We start from the raw sequence: 25,334 nt of genomic DNA, 5'->3' as shown, positions 1-25,334 counted from the left end.
GCATGCATGAATGGCTCGGCCCCGTAGACTGTTGGCGTCTACGAGGGGAAGACGATTAGCCCTGCGCGTTGCCGCCATTCACCGCTACTTGTGCCTCCACTAATGCGCTCTGCGGTCGTCCAGTCTCGCCTGCGTCCAAAGCTAAACGGTGTCGATGATCACATCATGCGTGTGCATGTGGCCGACAAACTTTGTGTCCTCCGCACAAACCAGGCAGTGTCATGTCGTTTGCAGAGCAACCAGACATCCAAGGGAATCAGACCCGGCCACAACGTACCACGGTACACGGTGAATGAAAGAGTGCAGATCTCCGTGTTAACATTGGATTGATCGTCTTCCGGCCCACGGATGGCCTTAGTCAGCGACTTTGGTGTCGACCTCACCTGTTCAAACCTTAAAAAAAGCATTCGATGAAAGTCGATGCGTCCTAACCTCCATCGATGCCTAAGCGTGGTTGCGAAAGACTCGAACAGAATATCCCCAGTGAAGCATAACATGGAGCCTTGACGGAGTCACGCGTAAGCAGATAGATCTCCTCATTCCCACAGCCCAATGGCAAAGTGCATAGCATCTTCGACCCTCGGCGCCGCGCCAGACACATATCTCTACAGCCTCGCCCAAGCTGGAGACATCTACGCCACCATCGGCTCCGACGACACTCTTCGTGTGTTCGACATCTCGCTGAAGCTGCTCAGCAAGAAAACTCGAGCAGCTGCCGATGGGCTCTCTTGCCTCTGCAGCAACAACAATGATTTCATCACCGCCGGTCGAGACGGCCTGATCCGCAGTTGGGATGCCAGAACCGCCCGTCCGCTGCTGGAAATTGCACAGCAGAAACCCAGTCCAGTCTCCTCAATAGCTACCCACGACTACTTCATAGCAGCGGGCACCGAGAGTACCAAAGAAGGACTGGGCGATGTCAATGTGCTATTATACGACCCTCGAATGCCTGCCACACCATTGCGCAACTACTGCGAATCCCACTCAGACACCATCACCCAGCTGAAATTCCATCCAACTCAACCGCACATCCTCATGTCCGGGAGCACCGATGGCCTCGTCTCATTATTCGACACGACCATTGCCGACGAAGACGATGCCCTACAGCGTGTCCTCAACCCGCGCTCCGCCGTGCATTGCGCCGGCTTCCTCAGCGCCACAGACGTGTACATCGCCACTACCGACGAGCAATTCTCGATCCACTCACTCGACGACACGGCGGAGAGATCGGTAGTCGATTTCGGCGATGTGCGAACGACACTCGATTGCTCGTATATTGTTGATGTGGTCGATGGTGGTCGGCCCGTTGTGGTTTGTGGCAATCTGGAGAAGAAGTCGCTTGCGCTTGTTGAGCTGGCGAATTCGCAGTCTCGTCCTTTTGGGGCGAGGGTGGAGTTGCTTGGTGCTCATGGTGAGGATGTGGTGAGGGATTTGATCGTCGCTGATGGAGGGAGGAAGGCAATTAGTTGCGGTGAAGATGGACAAGTGAAGGTGTGGGCTTTATGAGTCCTCACTGAAGAGACGAGTGAAGTCGAGCAGCCTGGAACTTCACTGCCTTATCGACAATGAAGCATCACGTGCGTTCACGTGCTTGGTACGGAAGACTATTGTGATCGGAGTATCGCTTATTTCCGTTTGCATTTCGATTCTGCTTCCACTCAACTTCATCGGAGCCAATGAACGTCGTCCGAACAGTGCGGCGCAACACCCCTTCGTTCTCAACAATCTCATCGATCGACAGCGATTTTCTCGCTTTCACGACCACACGACCCAGCTCCATCACCTCGGAAAATGCGACGACACGTTGGGATGAAAGGGCTTCGCGCTCTACCCTCCGCACTGTATCCCAATATTTCGGAGGACCGAGTCGGTGCAAGTGACTTGTCTAAGAGCTACGCTCCGAGCATCACCGCCGGCCCAGTCGCTCCACCTCAAAGCTCTTTCAGCCCTCCGCGCGGTCTGCGCAAGCGTCCCCGGCGAGACTACTCTGAAGACAACTATTACGAACAACTTCACGTTCCAAGCTGGAGTGAGGACTCTTGGACTAGTGGGGAATGCGAAGACGGTGCCGATTCCGAAGGCGAAGACGATCCCGAGGGTCGTGACGATTCCGAAGGCGGTGATGATTTTCAAGTTGATGACAACATGGAAGACGATGACGAGGGCGAAAGTGACAACAACTCCGAAAGGAGTGACGATTCCGATGACGTGATCGACGTGGTCTCACCAGTTCTACTCGCACTTGGGGACCACAACAAGTACTCCAGCTCGTCTGAAATCCGAGAAACGGAGCACGATGCCCGAGGTTCCGTGGGCGGTGCAGTGCCGTCATGCATGGTCACTCTATTCGTCAAAGCTCCCAATACCAATCGCCAAGCAGCGAGGGACGACAGCTCCGGCTTCATGGGCATCAGGAAAGGAGCAGCGCCCCGCCTCGCGACCCTTTCTATCAAGATTTCTAGGACTTATACTGTCCGGTTCGCCGTTACGGAGAACGTTCTCCGTCAGGTTCCAGCGTACGCCCAACAGCTCGACACGGCAATCGCAGAAAACGAAGTAGAGCATCGCTTGTATATCTCCGACTTGGAAATCCGCAAAGAAGAGCCTATGTTCCAGGTCATCGAATACCTAACGTATGGCATCCTCAAGCCTCTTAAAACGGAAGATCCAGATGCCTGTTTCGACAGCCTCCTCGAACTCCTCGAGCTCTATGATCTGAGTGCTGCCTTGGACATCAAGACCCTCGCGTTGGCCGTCGTTCAACATCTCGACCAGAGCGGGAAACCCGATCTACCGAATTTCGTTGCCTTTGCAATTGAATGCTTCAGATACAACTCGGGACATGCGGTAACCGCGGACTGTCCTATGTGGTTGTACATTAAGCGAATGCTGAGCAAGCATCTCAACGAATTGAAGCGCTTCAAACTGACCGAGGACCTCAGAGACGCCGGCGGGATTCTGAGCAAGCTTCTGATCGATGCGCTCCTGGAGTGTGGTCCACAGGATCATACATAGCACAACGCTTGCCCTATCGCGAGACGACTTTGGGACTGCCCGCGGAGCCGGCCAGCGCAGGCTAGATCTTTCATGGGGGCAGCACGCAAAGCCTCTATCAATGGACCATTTTTGAGCAGAGTAAGTAGGTAGAAATAGCATAGGAAGAAGAAACTATCTGTAGAGCAGCCATGCGGTGCACTTTCAAGACGACTCCCAGGCTGTTCTTCTTGGCCGAGCACATACATCCGGAAGGCTTCTTTTGGACCTGCGATGAACCGCGAATTGTCATTCCAGCCGCGATGCCGATCGATCAATGACCAACGTGTGAGTCAAGAATCCTCAGTCCACGTGCCAGCATAGCATACTCGAGGTTCTTCCGAAAGCCAGCGTGATCTGTCTCTCGTTCCTCATCTTTCTCGTCTCGCCCGTAATTTCCCTCTTCGGCATCAAATCAGGCTGGCGCTAGTCCTAATTCGGTCTATAAATTGTGCAGAAGCAGGGCGACAACCTTGCTGTAGACCTCTCCACCCTCCGAGGCTGAACACAAATATTGCAGCTGCGGTTCAAGGAAGCAAAGACACTCAAAGCTTGAGGGATAGAAGACATACCTCTCCAACGTCAACTATCACAGATCACACATCAATTCAACCAACAACCATGCCCTCACCAATCCCCACCCGCTACTTAGCCAACACCTCCGCCGCCCTAGGCCTCTTCATCGTAGCGAACAGCATCTACGGCGCCGTCAATCCCCGCGGCGCCCTGAACATGCTGGGATTCCCTGTCCCCACCTCGCCGTCCGACCAGAAGCTTGTGCTCGGCCTGACGCGCATGCAAGCCACTACACGCATCGCGCTGGGCGCATCGACGCTGGCTATGTGGAATTATGGGTGTTATAGGGCTATGGGGCTTGGGGGCGTGGTTGGAGTGTTGATGGCTGTCGTTGATGGGTAAGTTGTTCTTGCTCTTCTGGTGAGTCTTGTGCGGACAAGGCTGACGGTGTGGTGTGTAGATTTGTGAGTCGGGATGTGATAGGGAAAGGGGAATTGGGCCACTGGTTTGCGGCGCCGATTGGGCTTGGGATCAGCATCGGGCTCTTGATGGACTGAGTGATGAAAACCGAACATGACGAACTGGCGAAAGGCACGCGACATGATTGTGTTTCAAGGCGTCTCGATGGCGTCGTGGGGAAAAAGGATTGGAATCGACACTCATGCTTGTAAATCTCCATTCTGCGATACTGAACTTGTGATCATGTGGCTGTACGACCCTTCCCCAGGGACGTTCCAGAACGATCCTTCCTCCAGCATCCTCACAACCTCCTGAACTAGTAGAAAGTGGCCGGTCTTTGCGCAGCGAACACCTTCTTGTTCGCCCGCGGGGGGTTGCGGTGGGGAAGCGGGAATTTGAGGTCCTTGGTGAGCAGCTGCTTGATGTGGGGGCGCCTGACGGCGTCGGTCCTCTCAACCTCGACGACCTTGAGGATCTGTATCACGAATCGGGTCAGCTCTTCGTCCTTTGCTCGTCTTGTGTGAGCTTTATTGACATACGTGGATCGTCCTGAATCTGGCACGATGTCTGCTGGCCATGTCCTGGTACAAGGCGTGAACGGCGTCACAGCGCGACATCTCACGGTACTCCTTGTACATATTGTGCGTGCCGGAGCGAGAATCGTAACGGATCCAGACACCGAAGATCTTGACCTTTTGCGGCTTCTTCTCGTGGATCTACCCAGCCAGATTGTCAGCAACCAGTCCACCTTCTCCAAGTAGCTCTTCAGGCTCGCATCGTTTCCCATGCGATGGTGCGTCGGCGTACCTTGTTCAAGCTCACGATCTCGCCGTTTGCCTTCTTGATCTTGCGCAGCTTGGCGAGGAAGTACCAGAAGCGGGATTTGGCGACGACATCGTTGGGCGCGAAGATGCGCATGCGGTAAAGTTTGGGGGTCGGGTTGGCATCGCTGGGCAAGTGACGCCCGATGACCTGGTATTCTTGAAGGCGGCCTGTCGGTGGGAATGTTTGATTAGCTTGTGTTCCGTACATGGCAGTCTGTTCGTCGCCGAATGTATGGCTCCACAGATCCTCATGGTCCCATGCCCATGACTGTGTGTTCCTCTGCGTGGGTGCGGAAAAGAATCATGTGCAATGCTCCTCTTCGGCGGGCGTACTCGAGGGCGACTGGGACCGGGGGACGTGGGAGGAAGAGTATTTGCTTACCCATCTGTATTCTGTTAGCAAGTCTCTCACTTTCAGTGTGTTTGGCGATACTCACGGTGTCTAATTATTGGTCGTGTGGTCGCTGGCGAGTATTCAACACGACTTCAGCACAAAACTTCGATTTTGAGATTCGCTTGTGGGAGCGGGAACGGAAACACCCGCGTGCCGCCAAGAGTTCCAAACTCTATTTGGGTCCGTCGGCAGCTTCATGTGAACGAACGTCAAAACATGACTTCACGTTCCTGCCTTCGTTTCAAGCAATAATGAAGCGCCCAACGCTCTCTTGAAACTCTTCAAACCAATGCTGGCGTCGTAGATACAAGACCCTGGCCTACTATGATGCGCAACCATGGACTCACTATTCCAGGACTTCGCGCAGGCAAACAACACCTTGAATGGCTACCTGCTAGCCACCACAATCTCGCCAGTTCCACCTCATTCGGACCCAGCTCGACTGTATAACTTTAGTCGCTCAGCCAACTCCTACTCCATCCAGACAGACCTTCGCTACAAGCTCCAGTACAATCCCGACATTCAGCTGGACAGAAAAGAAGCCAATGCTTGGCTCGAAGTCTACACTGCCTTCTACTCCTTCGTGGGCACCTTGCTCGCCGCGGAAGAGACTCAGAATGCAGGACGAGCTCGAGAAGCAGATTGGGCGCGAGTATACGACGGTTGGAAGGAGGTGGTGAATGCTCTGCTCAAGGGCTACCAAAGCAGCATGTTTGCAGTGTGGACAATCCCATGTCTCTACACCGCTGGCAGATACCTTCGCGTATTCGCCATCAAAGCCGATGAGTCGATTGCTTCGCAGCGTGACTCGGGGCTCGCGTTCGGCGGCATCCAAGAAGAGGATGCGTTCAATCCGGACAGTAAGCACGAGAAGCTTGAAGATGCAGCCCGGCAGATTAATCGTATCTTCGCCCTCTGCACCAGTGACAGGTACGTTGAACATGCGCAGAGTCTGTTTCCCATATTTCTTGTCTCTCCCGTACCTTTCGCTGCAACTTCAAAGCTAAGGTAAGGCAAAGGGCTCCCCTCGAACAAAGCCGTAAATGGGCTCTCTACTACACCGCCACCCTCCTCTTCAAAACCTACTTCAAACTCAACAGCATCAGCCTCTGCAAAGTCATCCTGCGCTCTCTCCGCGCCGCCGCAGACTCCGACATGCCACCACTCGCCGCCTTTCCCAAAGCCCACCAAGTCAGTTTCAAATACTACTCCGCCGTCATTCACTTCCTCGAGGAAGACTACGTCACCGCCGAAGCGCTGTTGACAGACGCATGGGAGCAATGCCTAAGAACGACCAACGGAGCAAGCAAAAACCTCGAGTTGATCCTTACCTACCTCATCCCCACTCGCCTACTGACCGCACACAAACTTCCCTCCAAAGCCCTCTTGGCGCCCTACCCGCGTCTCGCGGCGCTCTTCGATCCCATCACCTCCTCCATCCGCGCCGCCGATTTGACTGCTTTCAATGCGGCCATGGAAGCCGGCGAGGAAGAATTCGTCAAACGCCGCATCTACCTCACCCTCGAACGCGGCCGCGATATCATTTTGCGAAACGTGTTTCGCAAGGTGTTCATCGCCGGCGGCTTCGAGGGAGCCAAGGAGGCCAACGGAGGCGACGGTACTCCCACCGCTGCGAGTGGCTCTGCCACCCCACTGGTGAGGAGGACAAGAGTGCCGGTGAACGAGTTTGCCGCTGCTCTGCAATTGGCTGGAGCGGAGGTCGGAGATGGCGAGGGCGGGGTGGATGGGGATGAGGTGGAGTGCTTGATTGCCAATGCTATGTATAAGGTGTGTTGTTTGGTGAACTATCATGGTGGAATGTCTGCTGACTTTTGCTTGAATAGAACCTGATGAAAGGCTACATCGCGCGCGAGCGAGGCATTGTGGTGCTCAGCAAGGCCGGCGCATTCCCAGGGACAGGTGTTTGAGCGAGGGTCTAGCAAAGTGACTGATGCTTGCCTCTTTCCATCCTCCTGTCCGTCCAGTGAAGCCGTGTCGAGCGAGAGGCTAATGACTCCATACTCGAGCATGTGCTACATTCGCACCAGCCAAGTCTACCTACCCATCCCACCAGCTGAGAAGTAGCAGCGATATCAAGAGTGATGTCAGCCATGCTGCCCAGTTACAATATCCTGATACCCATAGCATAGCTCATCCATGAGAATGAATTCGCAGAGACGTACGCTCGCGCCACGTCTCCACCACTCACACTTGACCTTTGATCTTCCCTGCGAGCCGCTTGTGCTTTTTGTACTCGTCCAATTCTTGTTGCGTCGGACGGCGCTCCGGGCCCAAGGCTCTGATCGGGTCTTGGCCCGCTTGTCGCTTGAGCTTGAACTGGTGCCTCTGCCTCATTGATTCAGGCCCGTCGAGATTCTCGAAGCTGACCACATCGTAGAGCCCATCGTATCGAAAGCCGGCCTCCGGAGCGTACTGAGAGCCCAGATTGCTCGATCGGAGGAGGCGAACGGGCTTCTTCTTCTCCGCAGATCTGATCAAGTGGCTCGTTGCCTCCGCGATCTTGCCGTTGACACTATCGGTGCCGCAGTAGAGGACTTCGTCACCATCGTCGACGTCGGGATACTTTTTGCCAGTCGAGTCTGTGCCTCCGGACATTATGACGGAATATGCGCAGTCGTCGTTTCTGCCGTGGATCCCACCTTGCGAGGAGCCGTGAGCACCGTCGCGGAGAGCACATATTTGCAGGGGCCACCACTGGCCATTGAGAAGCTTTCCATTGCCGTGATAGTTTGATCTTGTGGTCGGGTAGGTGCGGTCGAGGGAGTCTGTCGTTTTTTGTCCCTCTTTCTTGTCATTTACCGACTTGACGTGGAACTTGATCCCTCGTAGCAGGTCAGTCTCGAATACCCTATCGCACCACTGTGAAGATGAACGATTAGCACATGTCGAGGTGATAGGTAGTTGACGGAATCAAACCTTGTTGTAGAGTTCACGGGCATCCGCTTTGATATCGAATGGCCAATTCACGCCGTCGGAACGCTGGTCGTCGAACAGCTTTGCGAGTGCGCCGTTGTTCTCAAGCATGTGTTTCGCTTTCAACAAATCTGGAGTGACCTCTACGAATACAATGATATGGAGCAGCTCGCGGATCTTGTCGAAAATGGGCACTCGATTGCCCGAGCCAGCAGTCCGGCATTTCCTGATGTCATCGCTGAGTCTTCCAAGTAGAGTGTCGGCATTGGAGAAGTTCTTGTCACGGGCGTTTTTGACCTTGAGGTCCGCGTACCATTTTGGTGGACGCTCAGGGGGGGTACCGGTGCCAGCGGTCGGCTCGTCTTGTGGAGGTGACTGCGGCGAGGCGACAGATGTCCTTTTGGCGATCTTGGGCAAGTCCGACAAAGTTGGCCTACGCTCCTCCTTGATCGCGGATGAAGTTGTTGCCTGACGTTCAGAAGAGGAATTGGTAGCTGCGGCCGGCCTTTGTGCACCGTTTCGCTGAGGCCATTGGGGAGATGCGTTCGACGTCATCTTCGCGATCTTGGGCAAGTTCGATGAACTTGGCCTTCGCTCATCTGCGAAAGCAGACAAGCCCGTTGCTGGACGCTTCTGCGCTCCGTTGAGGGCACCCTGATCAGAAGACGCAGGAGGACGGGCAGAGTTGCTCCCTTCCTTTGCCTGCCCGATTGTCTTGTTCCTGATCACACCTGTCTCCATCGATTTGGGGCCCGAAGGTGGATTGAAAGGAATTGCGGTACTGCCTGTTCGTTCCTCTGCCTGTAGACTTGTCTTTTTCTTGGCCACACCTTTCTCGGCTGGGTTTCCTGCCCTTCCGTTTTGCAATGTGGTCTCATTTCCAGAGCCAGAGCGTGGAGACTCTGACGAAGCTGTCGTTGTGACATTGTTCGCGCGTTGCTGGAGGGGCTGCTTCCTGGGTTGAAAAGCGCTCAAGACGTCGTGATCCGGAGAGGTCTGTGAAGATGCCTCGGACACCGGCGGAGCCGTCTGCGGTGAAACGGCCGCGTGGTTCGCTGCGGCCTTCTTGGCAGCATGCTCGCGGAGGTACTTCTGTTTTGCTGCCTCTTTTATAGCGGCGAGGTCTTTTCGAAAGGTGGCTTCGGCCTGTCCGGCACTCAGGCCTGAGGATTGCTCGTTCCCCATGATTGTGTCGCTAGCCAAAAGAATGGTGATTGGCAACCAAGATGTTGATGTGAGAAGGCGAAACTTGTTGATGTGAGAAGGCGGAAGTTGTGCGGATCGTTCTGTGACCGTCTCGTACCTTCCAGATGCACGAGAAGTCCGTTCTCCGGGCAACGCACGTGATGAGGGAGTTCTGCACCAATCAGCACCGCAATCTTGTGAAAGAAAACTTACGAAAGAGATGGCCAAGTGATGGCAAGATGAAGGACGCGAGGACTCACAATGAACACGTTGAGATAATGGAAGGGAGGGGAGGCCGTGTTCAATGCAGCCCCGTGTACCGGATGGCTGCATGCAGATCCGCGTTTACTATGTACTTCCCTCTCATTTGCAGGTGAGATGCAAAGTGGATAGGTGTGAGAAGCACAGATGGCTGTCTGTGTCGCAAGAATGTGCAGCCTCTGGCGGAATAGCTAGAGCTCAAGAGGTGTTGAAGGTGAAGGTGAAGGAGGGAATCGCGTGAAGTCTCACCCGCGGAAGGTCAATCCCTCAATCGCACCAAACACGTGAAATCTTACCTAATCCAACGCGCAGTCACGTGAGTCTCTTCACGTGTTCGGAAGACATCGTCTGAACAGATCCTATGCTGTCACAAAGGACAGACTGATCATCATTGAGTGATAATTACCCTCATGTTGAGTTGTGTGGGAGGAGTGAGGTTGATCCTCGGAGCATTTCCGGGCTCCAATTGGCATTCCCGAGGAAAGGATCTGCGCTGCCGAAGCGCATTCCATGACTCGATGCAAATATATTCGGTAGAGCTTCTTCATTCCTCCATCGCTCCCTCTCCGCCTCTATACTATCCCACACCAGCACAAAATGGCCACCGGATCATTTCTGACGGCCATTGATCTGAAAGACTATTCGGACATCTCACAACTACCAAAGACCGCGGTCTACGCCGGCGGTCTATATGCGACCATCTCCGCGGGAAATATCGACAACGCCTTCCGCCTGCTCAAAGACACCGTTGGAAGACACCAAGTCTCTCTGGAAGTCTCCAATGTCCAACTTCAGCAGGATGTAATCGATCTTCTGGATGCCGGCGCAGCGAGGATCTTTGTGTCAAGTACTCAAGCTTCGGGTTTCAGCCAGATCCCAAATCTTGACACGACGAGGATTGTGTACTGTCCCGATGGTGCTTCGGCTGACGTGACGGCGGATCTGGACGGAACATCGTTCGGTTTGTACCTCCAGAATGTCGGAAGTGCTGAAGCTGTTGGCAGCATTCTCCACGAGATGGGAAAGAAGCGGCCGACAGTGTATGTCTCAAAGTCAGGCATGTCGGAAAGCGATGCCGTAGAGCTCTGCAGACAAGATGCCATCCCCATTATTCCCGCCACTCGACTGTCTCTTGACTCAATTGCGTCATCTGAAGAGATCCGCGTGGCCGCTCTACTTCTCGCTCGCGCAAAGAGCGATCGCCCGGACGGCTTGCTCACCACGCTGGTCGCGGACGAAAGAGGGACCGCGCTTGGGTTGGTTTACAGCAACGAAGAAAGTGTGGCCGAAAGCCTGCGCTCCGGGAGGGGTGTCTACCACAGCCGCAAACGCGGCCTGTGGCGCAAGGGTGACACCAGCGGCGACTGGCAGGAACTACTAAGAATCGACTTTGATTGTGACAACGACTGCCTGCGCTTCGTGGTACGCCAGCAAGGCCACGGGTTCTGTCATCTTCAGACCGCGACTTGCTTTGGAGACTACCACGGTCTGTCCAAGCTGCAGAAGACCTTGCAGAGCCGCAAACGCTCCGCACCCGAAGGCTCGTATACTGCAAGACTCTTCAGTGATCCAAAAATGCTTAACGCCAAGATCATGGAGGAAGCATCTGAATTGTGTGAAGCGACTTCAAAGGACGACATTGCCGCCGAAGCTGCCGATCTGTTGTACTTTGCCTTGACGAAAGCCACAGCTGCCGGGGTGACCTTGGAAGACATTGAGCGAAACCTGGATGCAAAGAGTGTCAAGGTCAAGCGGAGGAAGGGTGACGCGAAGGGGCCGTATGCTGAGAAGTTTGGAGTCACCACTGGAGCGGCGACTAATGGCAACACTGCGACGATTCGAGAAGCAGAGTCCAAGCCCAAAAGCAAGGACGATCCTGCAGGCTTGGACAAAGACGGCAAAATTCGAATGCGGAGATACGTGACGGCGAAAGAAACGCCTGAGACCATTCGCGCGGCGCTGCAGCGACCCTCCCAGAAGTCCACCGAGAAGATCATGGCGATCGTGAACCCAATCATCAAGGACATCCAGACCAGAGGAGACAAAGCCCTGCTCGAGTACACGCACAAATTCGAAAAAGCCACCTCCCTGACAACTCCCGTGCTGAAGGCACCGTTCCCGGCGTCACTGATGCAATTGCCGCAAGAAACGATTGACGCGATCGACATTTCGTACGAAAATATTCGCAAATTCCATGCCGCACAAAAAGAAGAGAAGCCGCTCGAAGTCGAGACGATGCCTGGCGTGGTATGCTCGCGTTTCTCACGACCAATCGAACGAGTGGGATTGTACGTCCCCGGAGGAACGGCAGTCCTTCCCTCAACAGGCCTGATGCTTGGAGCTCCTGCACAAGTCGCTGGCTGCAAAAAGATCGTCATCGCCTCCCCTCCTCGCGCTGATGGCTCGCTCACTCCGGAAATTGTGTACGTCGCGCACAAAGTTGGTGCCGAAAGCATCGTACTTGCCGGCGGCGCGCAAGCCATTGCAGCCATGGCGTATGGCACGGAGCAAGTCAGCAAAGTCGACAAGATTCTCGGGCCTGGCAATCAGTTCGTGACAGCTGCGAAGATGGTGGTCAGCAACGACACTACCGCGAACGTCAGCATCGACATGCCCGCCGGACCATCGGAAGTGCTCGTCATCGCAGACAAGACTGCTAACCCAGCGTTCGTCGCGAGCGACCTATTATCGCAAGCCGAACATGGCGTTGACTCGCAAGTCGTCTGCATCGCCGTTGATCTGGATGAGAACGAAGTGCAAGCGATCGAAGATGAACTCCACAAACAAGCCATGGCGTTGCCGCGGGTGGACCTCGTGCGAGGCGCGATCGATCACTCCGTCACCTTGGTCGTCTCTTCCATCAAGGAGGCAATGGAGCTCAGCAACGCCTATGCTCCAGAACATTTGATTCTGCAAATTGCGGATCCCCTCGCCGCCCGCGACATGGTACAGAATGCAGGCTCCGTCTTCCTCGGACAATGGACGCCTGAATCTGTCGGCGATTACTCGGCCGGCGTAAACCATTCTCTGCCCACCTATGGCTATGCGAAGCAGTACTCCGGAGTGAACCTGGGCAGCTACATCAAGCACATCACTAGCGCGAACTTGACTGCCCAGGGATTGAAGAATGTCGGCGGTGCGGTTATGAGGCTTGCGGAGGTGGAGGAGTTGGACGCGCACAAGCGGGCTGTGAGTATCCGCTTGAGTTATCTGGAGCAACAAGGTGGGAAGGCATGAGTCAATGGCGTTAAGGGCAAGCAATAGAGGGTCGGTCATTCATACAGCACACTCAACCAACATCAATTCCAATCTCGTCCGCGCACATCCAGTCTCACAAGCGAGAAGGGATCCTCGCCGCTCCATCCAACCTAATCGTCTCGCCATTAAGCATCAAATTCTCAATACAATGCCGCACGCACGAAGCGAATTCCTCTCCCCGCCCACGTCGACGCGGAAACACAAACGTTGCCTCGAATTTCCTCATCCGACTATCACTCAGCTGCGCTGTAGACTTTTGCCCCAACGGCGTGTCAAAGTGCCCAGGCGCAATCGCCACACATCTGATTCCAAAGGGCGCAAGCTCCGTTGAAAGCACAAGCGCCATACTGTTGATTGCGCCCTTGGAGGCCACGTAGCTGGCTTGGCCGGGTACCCCACCAAAGGCAGCAATGGAACTTACAAGAACGAGGACGCCGCGCTCGCCGTCCGGTTCTAGGGGCACATTGGTTGTCATGTGGGGCAGGATCTGGCGGAGGAGATCCAGGACGCCGCGAAGATTAGTGTTGAGGACAAAGTCGAGCTTTTCCATCGAGACAGGTCTGTTATCTTTGGAGACAAGCGGAGCGCCGATGCCTATGCCTGCGGCTGGAATGACGCCGCCGATGGGTTTGCCGGTTGTTTTCGTCCAGTCTGTTATGGTGTTGACGGCTGAGGTTATGGAGTCGGTTTTGGCCATGTCTGCTTCGAGGAATATGGTTCTTTCGCCTAGTTCTCTTGCTATCTTCATGCCTGCTTCGGCGTTCAAGTCGAGGATGGCAACGTAACCGCCATGAGTGTGGAGTTCTCGGACAGTGGCGAGCCCGAGCCCGGAAGCACCGCCTGATACGATGAATGTGCGGTCGTGAATGTGCATCTTTGACGATACGAATGAAACCAAGTAGTGGTGTTGTGCGTGGTGGTAAGCATGTGCAGTTAAAGCAATCACTTGGCGGGTCTGGGAACGTGCAAAGTCAAATGCTTGACGGACGATCGGACATGGTCTGACGTGTGAAAAACAGTAGATCTCACATGCATCATGGTGAGACTCGATCGAGCTTACGTGATGTTGTCTGACAGTGCACGTGTTCTGCGACGTGCCTTCATCAATGTTAGCTGTGTGATTAGGTAAACATCAGGCTGACGGGCGCTCCCGAACCCACGCGGGAAGTCCCGCGAAGCCTTCCTTCACTCGTGTACTTCACTTCACACTAGCAGTACCTCTTTGGCAAACCGTCCAGCCCACCACAAGAGCATCGCCAAGTTGCGCCACTGGGTTCGCGTCCGCTACAAAAGACTGTCGCCCAGCTCACAATCTCTCATCCGGCCAACATGGCCTCACCAGTCGCAAATGGCCATCCCGCGACACCCCCCGCCTCAGATCCCGCAGTCGTCAATCCCCAAGTCGAGCCCGATGTCCCCATCACATCACTAGACGACGACGGCCAATCCAAACGACCCCGCGACGCGCGCGTCATCCACCTCGTTCTCTCCTCCCTCGGCATCCACTCCTACCAAGAACGCGTACCCCTCCAGCTCCTCGATTTCGCCTATCGCTACACCAGCTCCGTGCTCTCCGACAGCTTACGCCTCAGCGCTGAAGGCTACTCTGCGCAAAATGAGCGCGCGGGTGGACGTAGAGCAGCAGGCGCCAATAACGAAGATGGCTCGATAACGGTGACGGCGCTGCGGCAGGCGATAGCTGCTAGGACTGGCTATCATTTTGCTGGCCCCCTGCCGAAGGAGTTCATGCTTGAGCAGGCGACTGAGCGCAATCGACTGGCTTTGCCGAAGGTTGAGAGGGGCTATGGGGTCCAGCTTCCGCCGGAGAAGTACTGTCTGACCGGGGTTGGGTGGAACTTGAAGGACGAGTGGGAAAGCGAAGAGGATGGGGAAGGGGATGGCGAGGAAGTGAAAGAGTCGTCTAGCACGGAAGGAAGGGAAGATCAACGTATGGGAGGCATGGAGGATCATGCGAGCGAAGACGAAGAAGGCGTGGGGAGGATGGAAGATGTGTTTGGCGAGGATGGGGAGGGCGGGGACACAAGCATGGCTCAGGATTGAGAAGAATGCTCTTAGAAGGGGAATCTACGATTGAATGCTTTTAGCGAGGCGTTGGTAGGATCGACATGGAGGGGATGCCAACAAGACTCATTTGGACCACGGCAAAAAGGCTGCCAACTCTTACAAGAAGGAGCGAATGGGCGCGGTCATATTGCGTACAGCGTGCAGTTCAGATTCATAAAGCCACTCGCGAGAGGGCCGCTTGGACAACGTACATATGCCTACTTCGCGCGCTGGCGCACCTTGAACTTCACGCCCTTCTTGTTCGTTCCGCCTATGCTGCCATTCATGCGCGCTTGTTGTTGCTCGACTTCTTGCAGAGCAGTCGCTAGCTCTCGCTCTCGATTCTGTAGCCCTTCAAGCCTTTTCCGTCTCTTAGCCTGCACTCGATTAGGTGCTTCGCCTTCTTTGTCATCGTTCGAGTCCTCGTCATCATCCGAAAGGGCTTCGTTCCGCAGAGCCACAATCTGAGCGACTTCCTCTCCATCCTCTCCAAAAGTCCTCCGCTTCCCACTCGCCGCGACATTCACTGACACCCCAACCTCTCCCGCCACAACATCCTTTTCCACCCTCTCCCTCTCCCTCTTCGTCTGCTGCAGCATCGTCCTCAGATACCCCGCATCCTGCGTCTTCATCAACTTCACCACATCGCCCTTCAAAACCTTGCCACCCCCTCCCGAATTGTCCGTCCCTCTCGTCGCCCCTCTGATCCCTCCCTGACTCTGTGAGTTGACCATAGCAAAGTAGAATTCATCTTCATTCCGTTCGTCGGCCTTGTTTTGCAGAGCTTTGATTTTCCGCTTCTTGACTTTGTGGTCGGCGGCGCGCAGCTTGTAGTCTTTGTTCTTTTCGAGGAGACCCCATTTTTGTCGTTCTTGGGGCTGCGCGCGCTCTTTGTGATTGCGACGCTGGACTGCATTGCGTAGGGAGGACATGATGGGTGGTTTGTCGGCTGCGATTGCGCAGTGAGGTGGGTTGTGTTGGCGAGGGCCGGGTTGGAACTTTTTTTGGTGACGACCGGAGAGAGTTCGCGCCAAGACGAACCTCCGCGGCGAAGGCAGCCGCTCTCCGCAACTCTTTCGACTTCATCTCTTTCTTCGACATATCTCGAATGCCTTCACTTCTCTGCGTGACTATTTCTCATTGTAGAGTATTTGCTGCTGGCTATACGACTTCGTCTTGCTATCGAGATGCGTCGTTTTCGACGCCGTTCCGGCCGGCAAGCTGCCCAACTCCTACAAACTCTGGTAATGTTTGTTCATCGGCCATCGAACGTTGCAGACCCGATACATCAATCATTGGCTAGGCTTGGCATCTCAATGCGAACCATGCGCCATGATTATTCCCGATCCAGCTATGGCTGGCTTTGTTGCCAACTGTGAACTTCTTTGACCTTTGACACGCTCGCCGGCGCCAGCTTTGTTCAAAGCAAGTCATTGACAAGAACGCCAGATCCGGCAAACCACTTTTCGCCGTGCCCATCATGCGACAGTAAAGATGTGAGCTTGTTCTTTTCGTCTTATTCTCCTGATTTCGTTTCAAGACTGCAATTCGATGCGACTCTGCTTTCCTCTTTCCAGTCCTCTCTATTATCCACATTTGCAAGCGCATCAAAGTCAAAATGCCAGTCCCCCGAACACGCCAACGTTTTATCGACTACGGAGTCGAGGCTCGTCAGAGTGCCAACCCCGCAACGGTCAAAAGCATCGCCACGAGAGAGTGTGGGAGAGGGTGGGCCGCTCTGACAGCCAATCAAAAGGCACAATTCATCGAGGAACTGAATGCCTTGTTAGAAGCCGTTACTGCAGCCGAAGAGCAGCAACTCGATGCAGAGGCTGCAGGAGATGCAGCGGATGCAGCGCGCAATGGCGATGAAACGCCTTTTGTGCGCTTCATTGCGCTGTCGGAGATTGCAGCAACGGACTACCAAAGAACAAAAGGAGCATGGGATACCGCCATAGAATGCCACAACACGTTCATTCAGAACTCGGTCCCGCACTACGTCAACGCAGATGTGGTCACCTACGCCAATCAACGTTTAGCGGATGACAATCAGACAAGAATCGGCATCGGAAGGCCGTTTGCGCGGCACCGCCAGAACTCGAGAGTCCCTCCTGACCTTCCCGGGGGACGTCCAGATGGGTTTTACAAGATGCGAGAGGCATGGGCAGACTCTGTCAGCAGCCGCGACGTGAAGAAACGACGTAGGCGGCGGCAATTCAGGAACGGCGCGTCGCTTGCAGCTCGCCATTTTGGGGGCACTTGGCGAGGCGCCTGGATTCTTGATGGCGGAGCCCAATCCTACGGAGGACGCTTCGTGCAAGTCAATCAACACAACACGGTCGTCGATCGCGTGGTGGAGAAGACCACATACCAATCTCAAAACGACTGGGCGAGCATGGTGCGTTTCGTCAACGACCCTGTCATGGGCCGTGAGCCTAGCGAGGCTCACTGTCATCGAGTCCTCAGCCAGATTACATCACCGCTTGGTCCTGGGAATTGGTTGAACGTACCTAGGATACGGACACCTGCAGAAGTGAACGACAGGTATCGGTATTATCGATTGTCAATGGAGTATTGCCCACACGGAGACCTCTGGGACTTCTGCCAGAACTACGAAGACTATCTACCAGAACCCTTTCTGTGGCGCGTCTTCCACGCTCTGGCACAGGTTGCCATCGCCATGAAAATCGGCTTGTACCACCCGACAGCGGCGTTGGCCCACCCTGGTATGGGCCCTTGGGATGAAGTCGTCCACCTCGATCTCAAACCTGGAAACATCTTCCTCGCAGCGCCGTCAGATCATTTCTTCCCGGCATACCCGACTCCCCTGGTGGGAGACTTCGGCTCTGCGATCCGAACAACGCCGACCGATCCGCTGAATCCCAACATCTACCTCCACTCGGTGCAGACGAGGGGCTTCGTGGCGCCGGAGCAGAATTCCTACGTCGATGCCGACACCCTGGAGCCTGTGGACGATGAGAGAATCTTGGCGCACACCAACATCTACGGCATCGGAGCGCTCATGTACAGCATCATTACTATGAACCAGCCGCGACAGCCTGAATTTCTCGGCACCGGTGAGCGTGACCTTTTGAACATCTGGGCGGATGCGCCAGATTTTGAGTACAGCTGGGAGCTACTGTATCTCGTCCACTGGTGCCTGCGATTCAAGCCTGCAGACCGCCCGAGTCCCGAGAATCTGTTCGATTGTATTACGACGGCGATTGACTGGGCCCCGACGATCAACGACCCTTATCCTCGCAATCTCGCCCAGAGGATGGAGGTGCTGCATCCGGCTAATCTTGCAGATGGAGATCCTCGGGAATTGACCTATATGCCGGTAGACGAGTACGCCGTAGGACTCGCAGCGACCGCATTGCCGCCGATGCCTGCTTGATTGGAGCGCGCAAAGAACAGCTAGTTTGGGTTTCATCGTGGGAGGGCACCAAGGAGCATGGTCCGGTCGGTGCTGGCGGTCAAAACTATCGCAAGCGTCAGTTGCTGCTAGGGAATGCTGGGGCTTTGGAGGATCAAACTTACTCAACGAGCCGTCCGGCGAGATGCGAGCGTCGTTCACGGTTCCTTTGTGGCCTGGCAGCTTATGCAGCATCTTTCCGCCGTTGCTCTCCCATACCGTCACCGTCCCGTCTCCTCCTCCAGCCGCAATGCGCTTGCCTTCCGCATCCCACGAAGCCCGAATCAGATTCTGTTCCAGGCCTACTTGCGCGCCATCGAAAACTCGGATTTGACGGTCCTGAGGAGCAAAGGGTCGAACGTCCCACGTCCGCGCCGTGTTGTCGAGCGAAAAGGAGAGCAGAGATTGCGAATCCGGCGAAACCGCGAGTGATGTGACGGTGTCGGTGTGGCCAGGTAGCGTGTATGTAGTCTTCTTCATCCGCAGATCCCAGACTTTGATGTCGTTGTCGATGCCACCAGAATACAGCTCGTTTCCTGCTTCCGCCAGACTCACTGCCGTGACTGGCATGTCGGTTTCAATGTAGTCGATTGCAGCCTTCTGTCTCGGGTCCCACACGCTTATGCTTCCATCATCGCTGCCGGACACGAGAAACTCCTCCCCTCTCTTACTCACATCCAGACAATTGATCACCTCTTCATGGCCCACGTAGCGTCTGATGCGCTCCCCGGTTTCTACATTCCAGCTCGCGAGGTGCTGGTCTGCGCTGGCGGAGTAGATGACCTGGCTGTCGCGCGACCACTGCAGATCGAGCACGGCGGATTTGTGGCCCGTGAGGATGCCATAATTCGCGCAATCGCCCGTCGCGTTCCATAGGAGGATGTTGCGGTCCATACCGCCCGATGCGATGTGTGCGCCAGTGGGATCGAAGCGAGCGCAGAAGACTTCAGCGGAGTGGCCTAGTCAAACCGGTTGTTAGCACCCAGTGTCGACGAGCATTGACCAGTGGCTCTTACCGCTCAACTCCATGACTTGCGCCTGTAGTGCCGCATTGCTGTGTGCCTACTCAACCCCAACCGCAATGATCAGCCAATGGTTCGTCCCTTTGTTTTCTTCCAGCTGCTTTAGCCTGGACGTGGGGCCGTCTCTTCAGGAGAGGAAGACTCACCCCTTTGACGAGCGCACCGCCTGCGCTGCCGTTGACTCGCGCGACTGTGCCATCGTTCAGGTTGGCTTCGGACTTCTGTCTCTTGACTAGCTGGCTGGTCCCGAAGGAGGCGGAGGCTGGCCGTTTCTCGCGCGACATGTCGTGTCCCTTTCGCTCCGAGATCTGATTGGAGGCTCCGGGATCGTCGAAGAATTGCGCCAGGTGAGATAGTAGCAATCGTCAAGTTGCAGCGCTGAAGTGAGGTAGACGGGGCGGCCCTGGGAAATTTTTAAAGCCACATGCATGCATTCGGCAGCTGCCGCCACTACGTGGGAAGCTCCTGCCCATCTTCAGCTTGTTCATGCCAGCACACACTTCGCAACGAACACCATAGTGCCTCAATTTGGACGGCGACGACTACGAGCCGACACGAGAGGAGGAGTATGCGGTGATTTTCGGCTGGGGCGACGTCTGAGAAACAGGCGCATGCACGCATCTTGACACCATGGCGTCGAGCAAAGCAGCCCGGCTTGGGGAAGAGTAAGCTCTATCCATACAATACTCCAAGTACGTGAGGTTGATTTACTGACGAGTGTACAGGGTGTGGAAGTGAGTATACGCTACATAGCCTACCAACACCCACGAGCACCAAATTAACAGACCCTCCCACCCCAGATCCCGAGTCGAGAAGATCAACGCCGAAGTCGTCACCCTCACCTACGGCACCATCGTCGCCCAACTCTGCCGCGACCTCATCGTGCCCAACACCGCCTCGAAAACAGACTACGCCGCGGTGAACGCCGAGCTAGATCGCATGGGGTACAACATCGGGCTGCGCCTGATCGAGGACTTCCTCGCCAAGTCCAATACAGGGCAATGCTCCAACTTCCGCGAGACGGCGGAGATGATCAGCAAGGTGGGGTTCAAGGTATTTATGAATGTGATGCCGCTCGTGGCGAACTGGAGCGCGGATGGGAAGACGTTTCATTTGGTGTTTGAGGAGAATCCGCTGGGGGATTTTGTGGAGTTGCCGGATGATGGGCGCGCGCAGGAGGAGCTGTGGTATTCCAACATCCTGTGTGGGGTGCTGCGAGGGGCGTTGGAGATGGTGAGTGAGGAGAGATACGATGTGTGCGATTTGGGACTATGGAGACTAATGGGATCTTCACAGGTGCAAATGCAGGTCGAGGTGCAATTTGTGAGCGATGTGCTACGCGGGAACGACACTACGGAGATGAGGGTGACTCTGATTCGGTATATCGAGGACGAAATGCCGCCTGATGATGAATAGTTGGGCTGAGGCGAGTCAACAAGCGTTTGACACGGGCGATTCTACACTTCAACAGGCTGCACAGCGTCGACAGCCGCCTCGGGCGTGGAACTCGAATCCTCGACCTCGACCTCTGGACCCGCCAGGACGGATGATTGAAATTGGGTAGTTTGAACACGGCGAGCTCTACCCAACGACGAGACATGACGTCTAATCTGTTTGCTCGCAGTCGCTGACGGAGGAGCTCATCATGAGGCGCCTGGGTTGCGGAAGCGCAGTTAACCGAGCACAGAAGCACCTCCACCTCGACCTTGACGTGGACAGTAGTTTCGACGCTGTATTCGGATCTTGACAGACTAAGACTATAGAGCAGCAAGCGCATGAACAACGCTTGCTCGCATAAGATTTCTATAACTTCCCCCATTCACTCCCTCCTTTCACACACAAGTGCGACGTCCATGGAGTTTCGTCGGAGGGTCCGAAACGTGTGTCCACGACTAAATCCCGCGAGGATCAAGTCTGAGATTCACCTTCCAATCGACAGGATGTCGAAAACCAGCGGGAAAAAAAGGGGGTTCGTCGAGGGTTGTGCAAAGCGACAGGCATCCCATCCATTCGCCCACTGAGACGTAGGACAGATGCACTGTAGGATGAATGCAAATCAATAATGCAGCATCAGCAGAGAGAGGTGTGGTGTGTTGAGGCATTGGCGCAAGCGAGCTCGGCCATCTTGACAAATCCCTTGACCCCTGCTGCAAAGTCACGTGTCGCCCCCCATTATTCTTCGCTCCCGGGCGATCACCTTTGTTCCCTCCACCGCAACACCGCACCCCCCTCCACCACTCCCTATCCGTCCGAGGCAGCGACGACGAGAACTCTCGACCCCGTCTGCCCCTCGGCGCTGCATCGCGCACCTTCAATTGTCCCCCTTCCCCCATCCCATTCCCTTCCCGCTCTTCACTTGTGGGCCTGCAGCCAGGTCCCGCCACCCGTCGCGCGCGCTGCCCGCTGGCTTCTGGGCCGCCGCCCGCTTCACTTTATTCCCTCCTCATCCAATCTCCCGCGCCCACAACCACACCACAACACCACCGCCCTGCGCATGTCTGCGCTCCCTCGGCCCCCTTCATAGACGGTGTGCGCATCACATCCTCTCCGCGCCCGCCGCACGCCCTTTTTCCCCGACACTCCCGCGCCCGGTCGCTCGGCGTGCTCTCGGTGGCTGTCAGCGCCCGACACCCCCAAACTCTCATTCACCTCCGCGCCCTCCCTTCCGATTGTGATCGACCGCGCGCTCCTCGCGCCCGCGACGCACTCGCCTAATTCCACTCGTCGACCCCAACCCACACGGGCGCCTCGACATTACCCGCGAAGCTCGCTGCCTCGCTAATCCTCGCCCAAAACCCTTACCCACCTAACTCACTGCTTCCCCCCACACCCCGACCGCCGCAACTAAACACCACATCACGGCTCGCAACCTCGTCTCACGATGAGCCAGCAGCCGCAAATGAACATGGCCGTCATGGGCGGGCCTGTCGGCGGTGGCGCCATGGCTGGCCAGATGAACATGGGCTCCCCCTCCAACCAAACCATCGACATGAGTCCCGCCGCGATCCTGAAGAAGCTCAACACAGCCATCTACGACTACCTCTTACGCAACTCGCAGTACGACATCGCCAAGGCCTTTCAAGAAAAGATGCCCATCGAGACCAAGCCCAAGGACGAAAAGCAGGCAAATGGCATGGACGATGGCATGGATGACACAAAAGACCCCGGCATCCTAAAGCGGCCCGAGGGCCTCCCTCTGCCCAACAACATGCACGACGGCCCCCTCTTGCAAGACTGGTGGCTCCAGTTTTGGGAGCTGTGGCACGGGCAGCGCAATCGCGGCAAGAACAACACCATGCAATACCTCCAGAACCAGCGCATGGGGCAAAAGGGACGGATGAACTTGATGGGTGCTATGGACCCAAACATGCAAAACCTTCGCAGCGGCTACAACATGATGGCGAACAATGGCATGCCCATGAACCCTAACGACCTTCGCAAGTCTGCCATGCAGCAAAATAATCAGCAACGCCTGTGAGTGCTACCGTCGGAAGGCTTCGTTCCACCGTCTTCCTTTACTAACCTTCCCCGTAGAAACCCTCAACAACAGATGCAGCAAATGAAGATGCAAAACGCGCAAAACAATGCGCAGATGATGCAAGGCAGTGCGATGGAACGACAAGGCTCGCAAATGGACGGCAGCGGTCCCCGATCCTCCCCGGGATCCGGTGACGGGCCTTCCTCGCCGAAGCGGCAACGAATCGAAGGTGGCATGCAACCCATGCCGGGACGACCTGGTCAACCAGGACAAATGCAAGGCAGCCAGGTAGGTTTGCAGTCCCCTCCCCCGTTCCCCCAACCCCTCATCTGGCACCTCTCCCCTTTGCATCAGCCAATCGACTTGCTTCAAGAGCAGCCTCTCGTTTGTATGTCACCGACTAACCAACAGTCGAAGTCTTCAATGAACTACTCGCAAGCCATTCAGCAACAAATGCAAGCTGCGATGCAAAATGTGAACAATAAATCTGACGTAAACAAGGGCATCAACCCCAACATGGGCCCCGGCGGCGCTCAAGGCAGCCCGATGAACCAAGTCGGCATGGACGGCGCGAATCCCGAGTTCTACGCCAATGCCAACGGTCGCATGCCCATGCAGCAGAACCCCGCAGCCGTGGCGGCGGCCAATGGCCAAGGGGCCGGCAATGGTGGCAATCATGCCTTGCAAGACTATCAGATGCAGTTGATGTTGCTGGAGCAGCAGAATAAGAAGCGTCTGCTCATGGCAAGGCAAGAGCAAGACATGCACAATCCTGCTGGTGTCGGCCCCAACGGCCAATTCCCTCCTGGTATGTCCCCATCCGACAGTCACCAAGGGATGGATCCCTCTGGGAATCCAAATGGTATGCGAGGCTCATCAATACCAGGCATGATAGATCCGAATCAAGTACCCCCTGCCATGCGCACCCAGATGATGATGGGTCCGAATGGGCAGGTGATGCGCGCTCCGGGCGCACATCCGATGGCCGGCAACATGCCCACACAACAGCAACTCGAGGCCTTGCAACGCCAGGGTGTGCCGATGCCCAATGGACAATTCACCGGACAACCCGGCCAAGCACAGATGATGCAAGCACAGCAGGGCGGCCAGCCCGGTCAGGCACAGCCGATGGGTACGCCTAGGCAGCAGAACACCGCCATGCCGCCACCCCCAGCGCCCGCAACGGGAACGCAGCCCAGCAGTCCGTCGCAGCAGCCTCCTCCGACGCCCAGTCAAACGGCCAAGCCCAAGCCAGGCACGAAGAAAGAGCCTGCTAACAAGAAGGTAAGACACACTGCATACATGTCAAGCATGACCCGTTGGCTAATATCCACACAGGGCGCCGCAAACAAGAAGGGCGCAAATGCCAACCAACCTGCCGCATCAGAATCCGAACAGCCACCAACCCCTACACCCGCAACACCAGCGACACCCATGAACGCCAACGCCTTTGCGCAGAATAAGCAGCTGCCCAACGGTCAGCCAGCGGGAGCTCAAGGCAATGCCGCCGGCGGAAACAATGCCCAAACCGCAAACGCGCAACAACAACAGCAGCAGGCGCAGCATCAGCAACAACAAGCCGTCCCTCCAGGCGGAGACGACATGGGCTTTGCCTCCATCATGGGCGACGACCAATTCGGCAACCTCGGTCTGGACTTCCCCTTGGGCGCGGAGAACGACCTCGACTCCTTCGACTTCGACAGCTTCCTCAATAACGACGGCACGGACTTCAACTTCGACGTCGCGGGCGCCTTCGACGGGGCGCCGTTGACCATGGACGGGGCGAATTAGAGACCCTTCCCGCTTCATGGCTTGTATCACTACTACGACTCGGATTCGGCGTATGATGGTCGTCGATGCGATTAATTCTGGACGATTTGGGACGAATGATTCACCCTCCTCGGGTTTCTGATAGATGCCACTCCCGCTACATCGTGCATTGCTGGACGCTGGCTTCGCATACGGCAACTGCGCCTACACCTTGCTCTAACGACTGCTACACCTCTCTCGCCGGTGGTAACGCACTCACATTAATGGGCATCTGGCTCATCATGGATGCTCATACCACTGCGGTCTTTCCCACCAGCGCGTCAGGCCAGCAACGACACGTTGGACCAGGGATACCACTTCGTTCATGAGGCCTATTATCACTACTACGGGGGAAGGGTGCGCTTCTTGTCTTTTGCTCCTCTGTCCTAGGGCACCATGCATCTTGCCTTCTTACTTGTGTCCTTTTTCCCTTCCTCTCTGTGTTTTTCCTTTACTACCCTCTTTGCGGACTGGCTTACGGAGCGAGGGATGATGTGTGCTTGCGAGATGTAGCTCTAGTGGGAATATACCATTATTCATATCGGCTTTTGGGGAGGCCTTGTTCAAAGCTGCCTGTGTGATGTCTACAGTACTTACTCGCGATGTCCGGCGTCTTCCGCTTCACTCTTGCCCCTCGTGTGCCAGGGGGGTGGACCTGTGGTCTTACAAGCTCGGGGGTATT

General features: G+C 55.6%; 14 protein-coding genes across 14 annotated transcripts; 9 read left to right on the top strand and 5 right to left on the bottom strand.

The window, feature by feature from the left end:
* Positions 1-552: 552 nt before the first annotated feature.
* Positions 553-1,506, top strand: BDY17DRAFT_251004 (WD40-repeat-containing domain protein; the record flags this gene model as incomplete). Its single annotated transcript, XM_033731129.1, has 1 exon — positions 553-1,506. The coding sequence occupies one exon, from the start codon at positions 553-555 to the stop codon at positions 1,504-1,506; it is 954 nt and encodes a 317-aa protein (XP_033590052.1).
* A 103-nt stretch (positions 1,507-1,609) lies between these two features.
* On the top strand, positions 1,610-3,477 carry BDY17DRAFT_148517 (uncharacterized protein). The gene has a single exon (XM_033729601.1). The coding sequence runs from the start codon at positions 1,792-1,794 to the stop codon at positions 3,013-3,015; it is 1,224 nt and encodes a 407-aa protein (XP_033590051.1). The 5' UTR covers positions 1,610-1,791; the 3' UTR covers positions 3,016-3,477.
* A 177-nt stretch (positions 3,478-3,654) lies between these two features.
* On the top strand, positions 3,655-4,106 carry BDY17DRAFT_324208 (uncharacterized protein; the record flags this gene model as incomplete). Its single annotated transcript, XM_033737151.1, has 2 exons — positions 3,655-3,947; positions 4,010-4,106. The coding sequence occupies 2 exons, from the start codon at positions 3,655-3,657 to the stop codon at positions 4,104-4,106; spliced, it is 390 nt and encodes a 129-aa protein (XP_033590050.1).
* A 218-nt stretch (positions 4,107-4,324) lies between these two features.
* On the bottom strand, positions 4,325-5,040 carry BDY17DRAFT_249968 (ribosomal L18ae/LX protein domain-containing protein; the record flags this gene model as incomplete). The annotated part of the gene is made up of 3 exons (XM_033731027.1): positions 4,325-4,483; positions 4,548-4,724; positions 4,816-5,040. 3 exons carry the CDS (start codon positions 5,038-5,040, stop codon positions 4,325-4,327), a joined length of 561 nt encoding a protein of 186 aa, XP_033590049.1.
* A 523-nt stretch (positions 5,041-5,563) lies between these two features.
* BDY17DRAFT_324206 (uncharacterized protein) lies at positions 5,564-7,154 on the top strand (the record flags this gene model as incomplete). The annotated part of the gene is made up of 3 exons (XM_033737150.1): positions 5,564-6,156; positions 6,246-7,014; positions 7,071-7,154. 3 exons carry the CDS (start codon positions 5,564-5,566, stop codon positions 7,152-7,154), a joined length of 1,446 nt encoding a protein of 481 aa, XP_033590048.1.
* Positions 7,155-7,431: 277 nt separating this feature from the next.
* On the bottom strand, positions 7,432-8,715 carry BDY17DRAFT_310474 (PUA-like domain-containing protein; the record flags this gene model as incomplete). The annotated part of the gene is made up of 2 exons (XM_033735439.1): positions 7,432-8,106; positions 8,164-8,715. The coding sequence occupies 2 exons, from the start codon at positions 8,713-8,715 to the stop codon at positions 7,432-7,434; spliced, it is 1,227 nt and encodes a 408-aa protein (XP_033590047.1).
* A 1,488-nt stretch (positions 8,716-10,203) lies between these two features.
* Positions 10,204-12,843, top strand: BDY17DRAFT_249637 (histidinol dehydrogenase-domain-containing protein; the record flags this gene model as incomplete). The annotated part of the gene is made up of 1 exon (XM_033731003.1): positions 10,204-12,843. The coding sequence occupies one exon, from the start codon at positions 10,204-10,206 to the stop codon at positions 12,841-12,843; it is 2,640 nt and encodes an 879-aa protein (XP_033590046.1).
* A 30-nt stretch (positions 12,844-12,873) lies between these two features.
* Positions 12,874-13,927, bottom strand: BDY17DRAFT_297480 (uncharacterized protein). Its single transcript, XM_033733608.1, has one exon. It carries the CDS (start codon positions 13,736-13,738, stop codon positions 12,938-12,940), a length of 801 nt encoding a protein of 266 aa, XP_033590045.1. The 5' UTR covers positions 13,739-13,927; the 3' UTR covers positions 12,874-12,937.
* Positions 13,928-14,077: 150 nt separating this feature from the next.
* BDY17DRAFT_297479 (transcription initiation factor IID, 31kD subunit-domain-containing protein) lies at positions 14,078-15,142 on the top strand. Its single transcript, XM_033733606.1, has one exon. It carries the CDS (start codon positions 14,194-14,196, stop codon positions 14,923-14,925), a length of 732 nt encoding a protein of 243 aa, XP_033590044.1. The 5' UTR covers positions 14,078-14,193; the 3' UTR covers positions 14,926-15,142.
* Positions 15,143-15,911, bottom strand: BDY17DRAFT_297478 (small-subunit processome). The gene has a single exon (XM_033733605.1). The coding sequence runs from the start codon at positions 15,858-15,860 to the stop codon at positions 15,147-15,149; it is 714 nt and encodes a 237-aa protein (XP_033590043.1). The 5' UTR covers positions 15,861-15,911; the 3' UTR covers positions 15,143-15,146.
* Positions 15,912-16,546: 635 nt separating this feature from the next.
* BDY17DRAFT_324200 (kinase-like domain-containing protein) lies at positions 16,547-18,325 on the top strand (the record flags this gene model as incomplete). The annotated part of the gene is made up of 1 exon (XM_033737149.1): positions 16,547-18,325. The coding sequence occupies one exon, from the start codon at positions 16,547-16,549 to the stop codon at positions 18,323-18,325; it is 1,779 nt and encodes a 592-aa protein (XP_033590042.1).
* Positions 18,326-18,357: 32 nt separating this feature from the next.
* BDY17DRAFT_251148 (WD40-repeat-containing domain protein) lies at positions 18,358-19,649 on the bottom strand (the record flags this gene model as incomplete). The annotated part of the gene is made up of 4 exons (XM_033731145.1): positions 18,358-18,410; positions 18,469-19,302; positions 19,360-19,405; positions 19,512-19,649. 4 exons carry the CDS (start codon positions 19,647-19,649, stop codon positions 18,358-18,360), a joined length of 1,071 nt encoding a protein of 356 aa, XP_033590041.1.
* A 181-nt stretch (positions 19,650-19,830) lies between these two features.
* BDY17DRAFT_265973 (NO signaling/Golgi transport ligand-binding domain-containing protein) lies at positions 19,831-21,143 on the top strand. Its single transcript, XM_033731899.1, has 4 exons — positions 19,831-20,030; positions 20,091-20,099; positions 20,166-20,598; positions 20,662-21,143. Exons 1-4 carry the CDS (start codon positions 19,996-19,998, stop codon positions 20,779-20,781), a joined length of 597 nt encoding a protein of 198 aa, XP_033590040.1. The 5' UTR covers positions 19,831-19,995; the 3' UTR covers positions 20,782-21,143.
* A 925-nt stretch (positions 21,144-22,068) lies between these two features.
* On the top strand, positions 22,069-24,806 carry BDY17DRAFT_147954 (uncharacterized protein). Its single transcript, XM_033729600.1, has 5 exons — positions 22,069-22,839; positions 22,900-23,131; positions 23,345-23,651; positions 23,730-24,127; positions 24,182-24,806. The coding sequence occupies exons 1-5, from the start codon at positions 22,247-22,249 to the stop codon at positions 24,632-24,634; spliced, it is 1,983 nt and encodes a 660-aa protein (XP_033590039.1). The 5' UTR covers positions 22,069-22,246; the 3' UTR covers positions 24,635-24,806.
* The last annotated feature ends 528 nt before the right edge of the window (positions 24,807-25,334 follow it).

Source organism: Neohortaea acidophila (genome assembly GCF_010093505.1).
Source record: "Neohortaea acidophila strain CBS 113389 unplaced genomic scaffold BDY17scaffold_5, whole genome shotgun sequence".
Classification (NCBI taxonomy): Eukaryota; Fungi; Ascomycota; class Dothideomycetes; order Mycosphaerellales; family Teratosphaeriaceae; genus Neohortaea; species Neohortaea acidophila.
The sequence above is the reverse complement of the archived record's forward strand: the minus strand, read 5'-3'. Positions and strand labels throughout refer to the sequence as shown.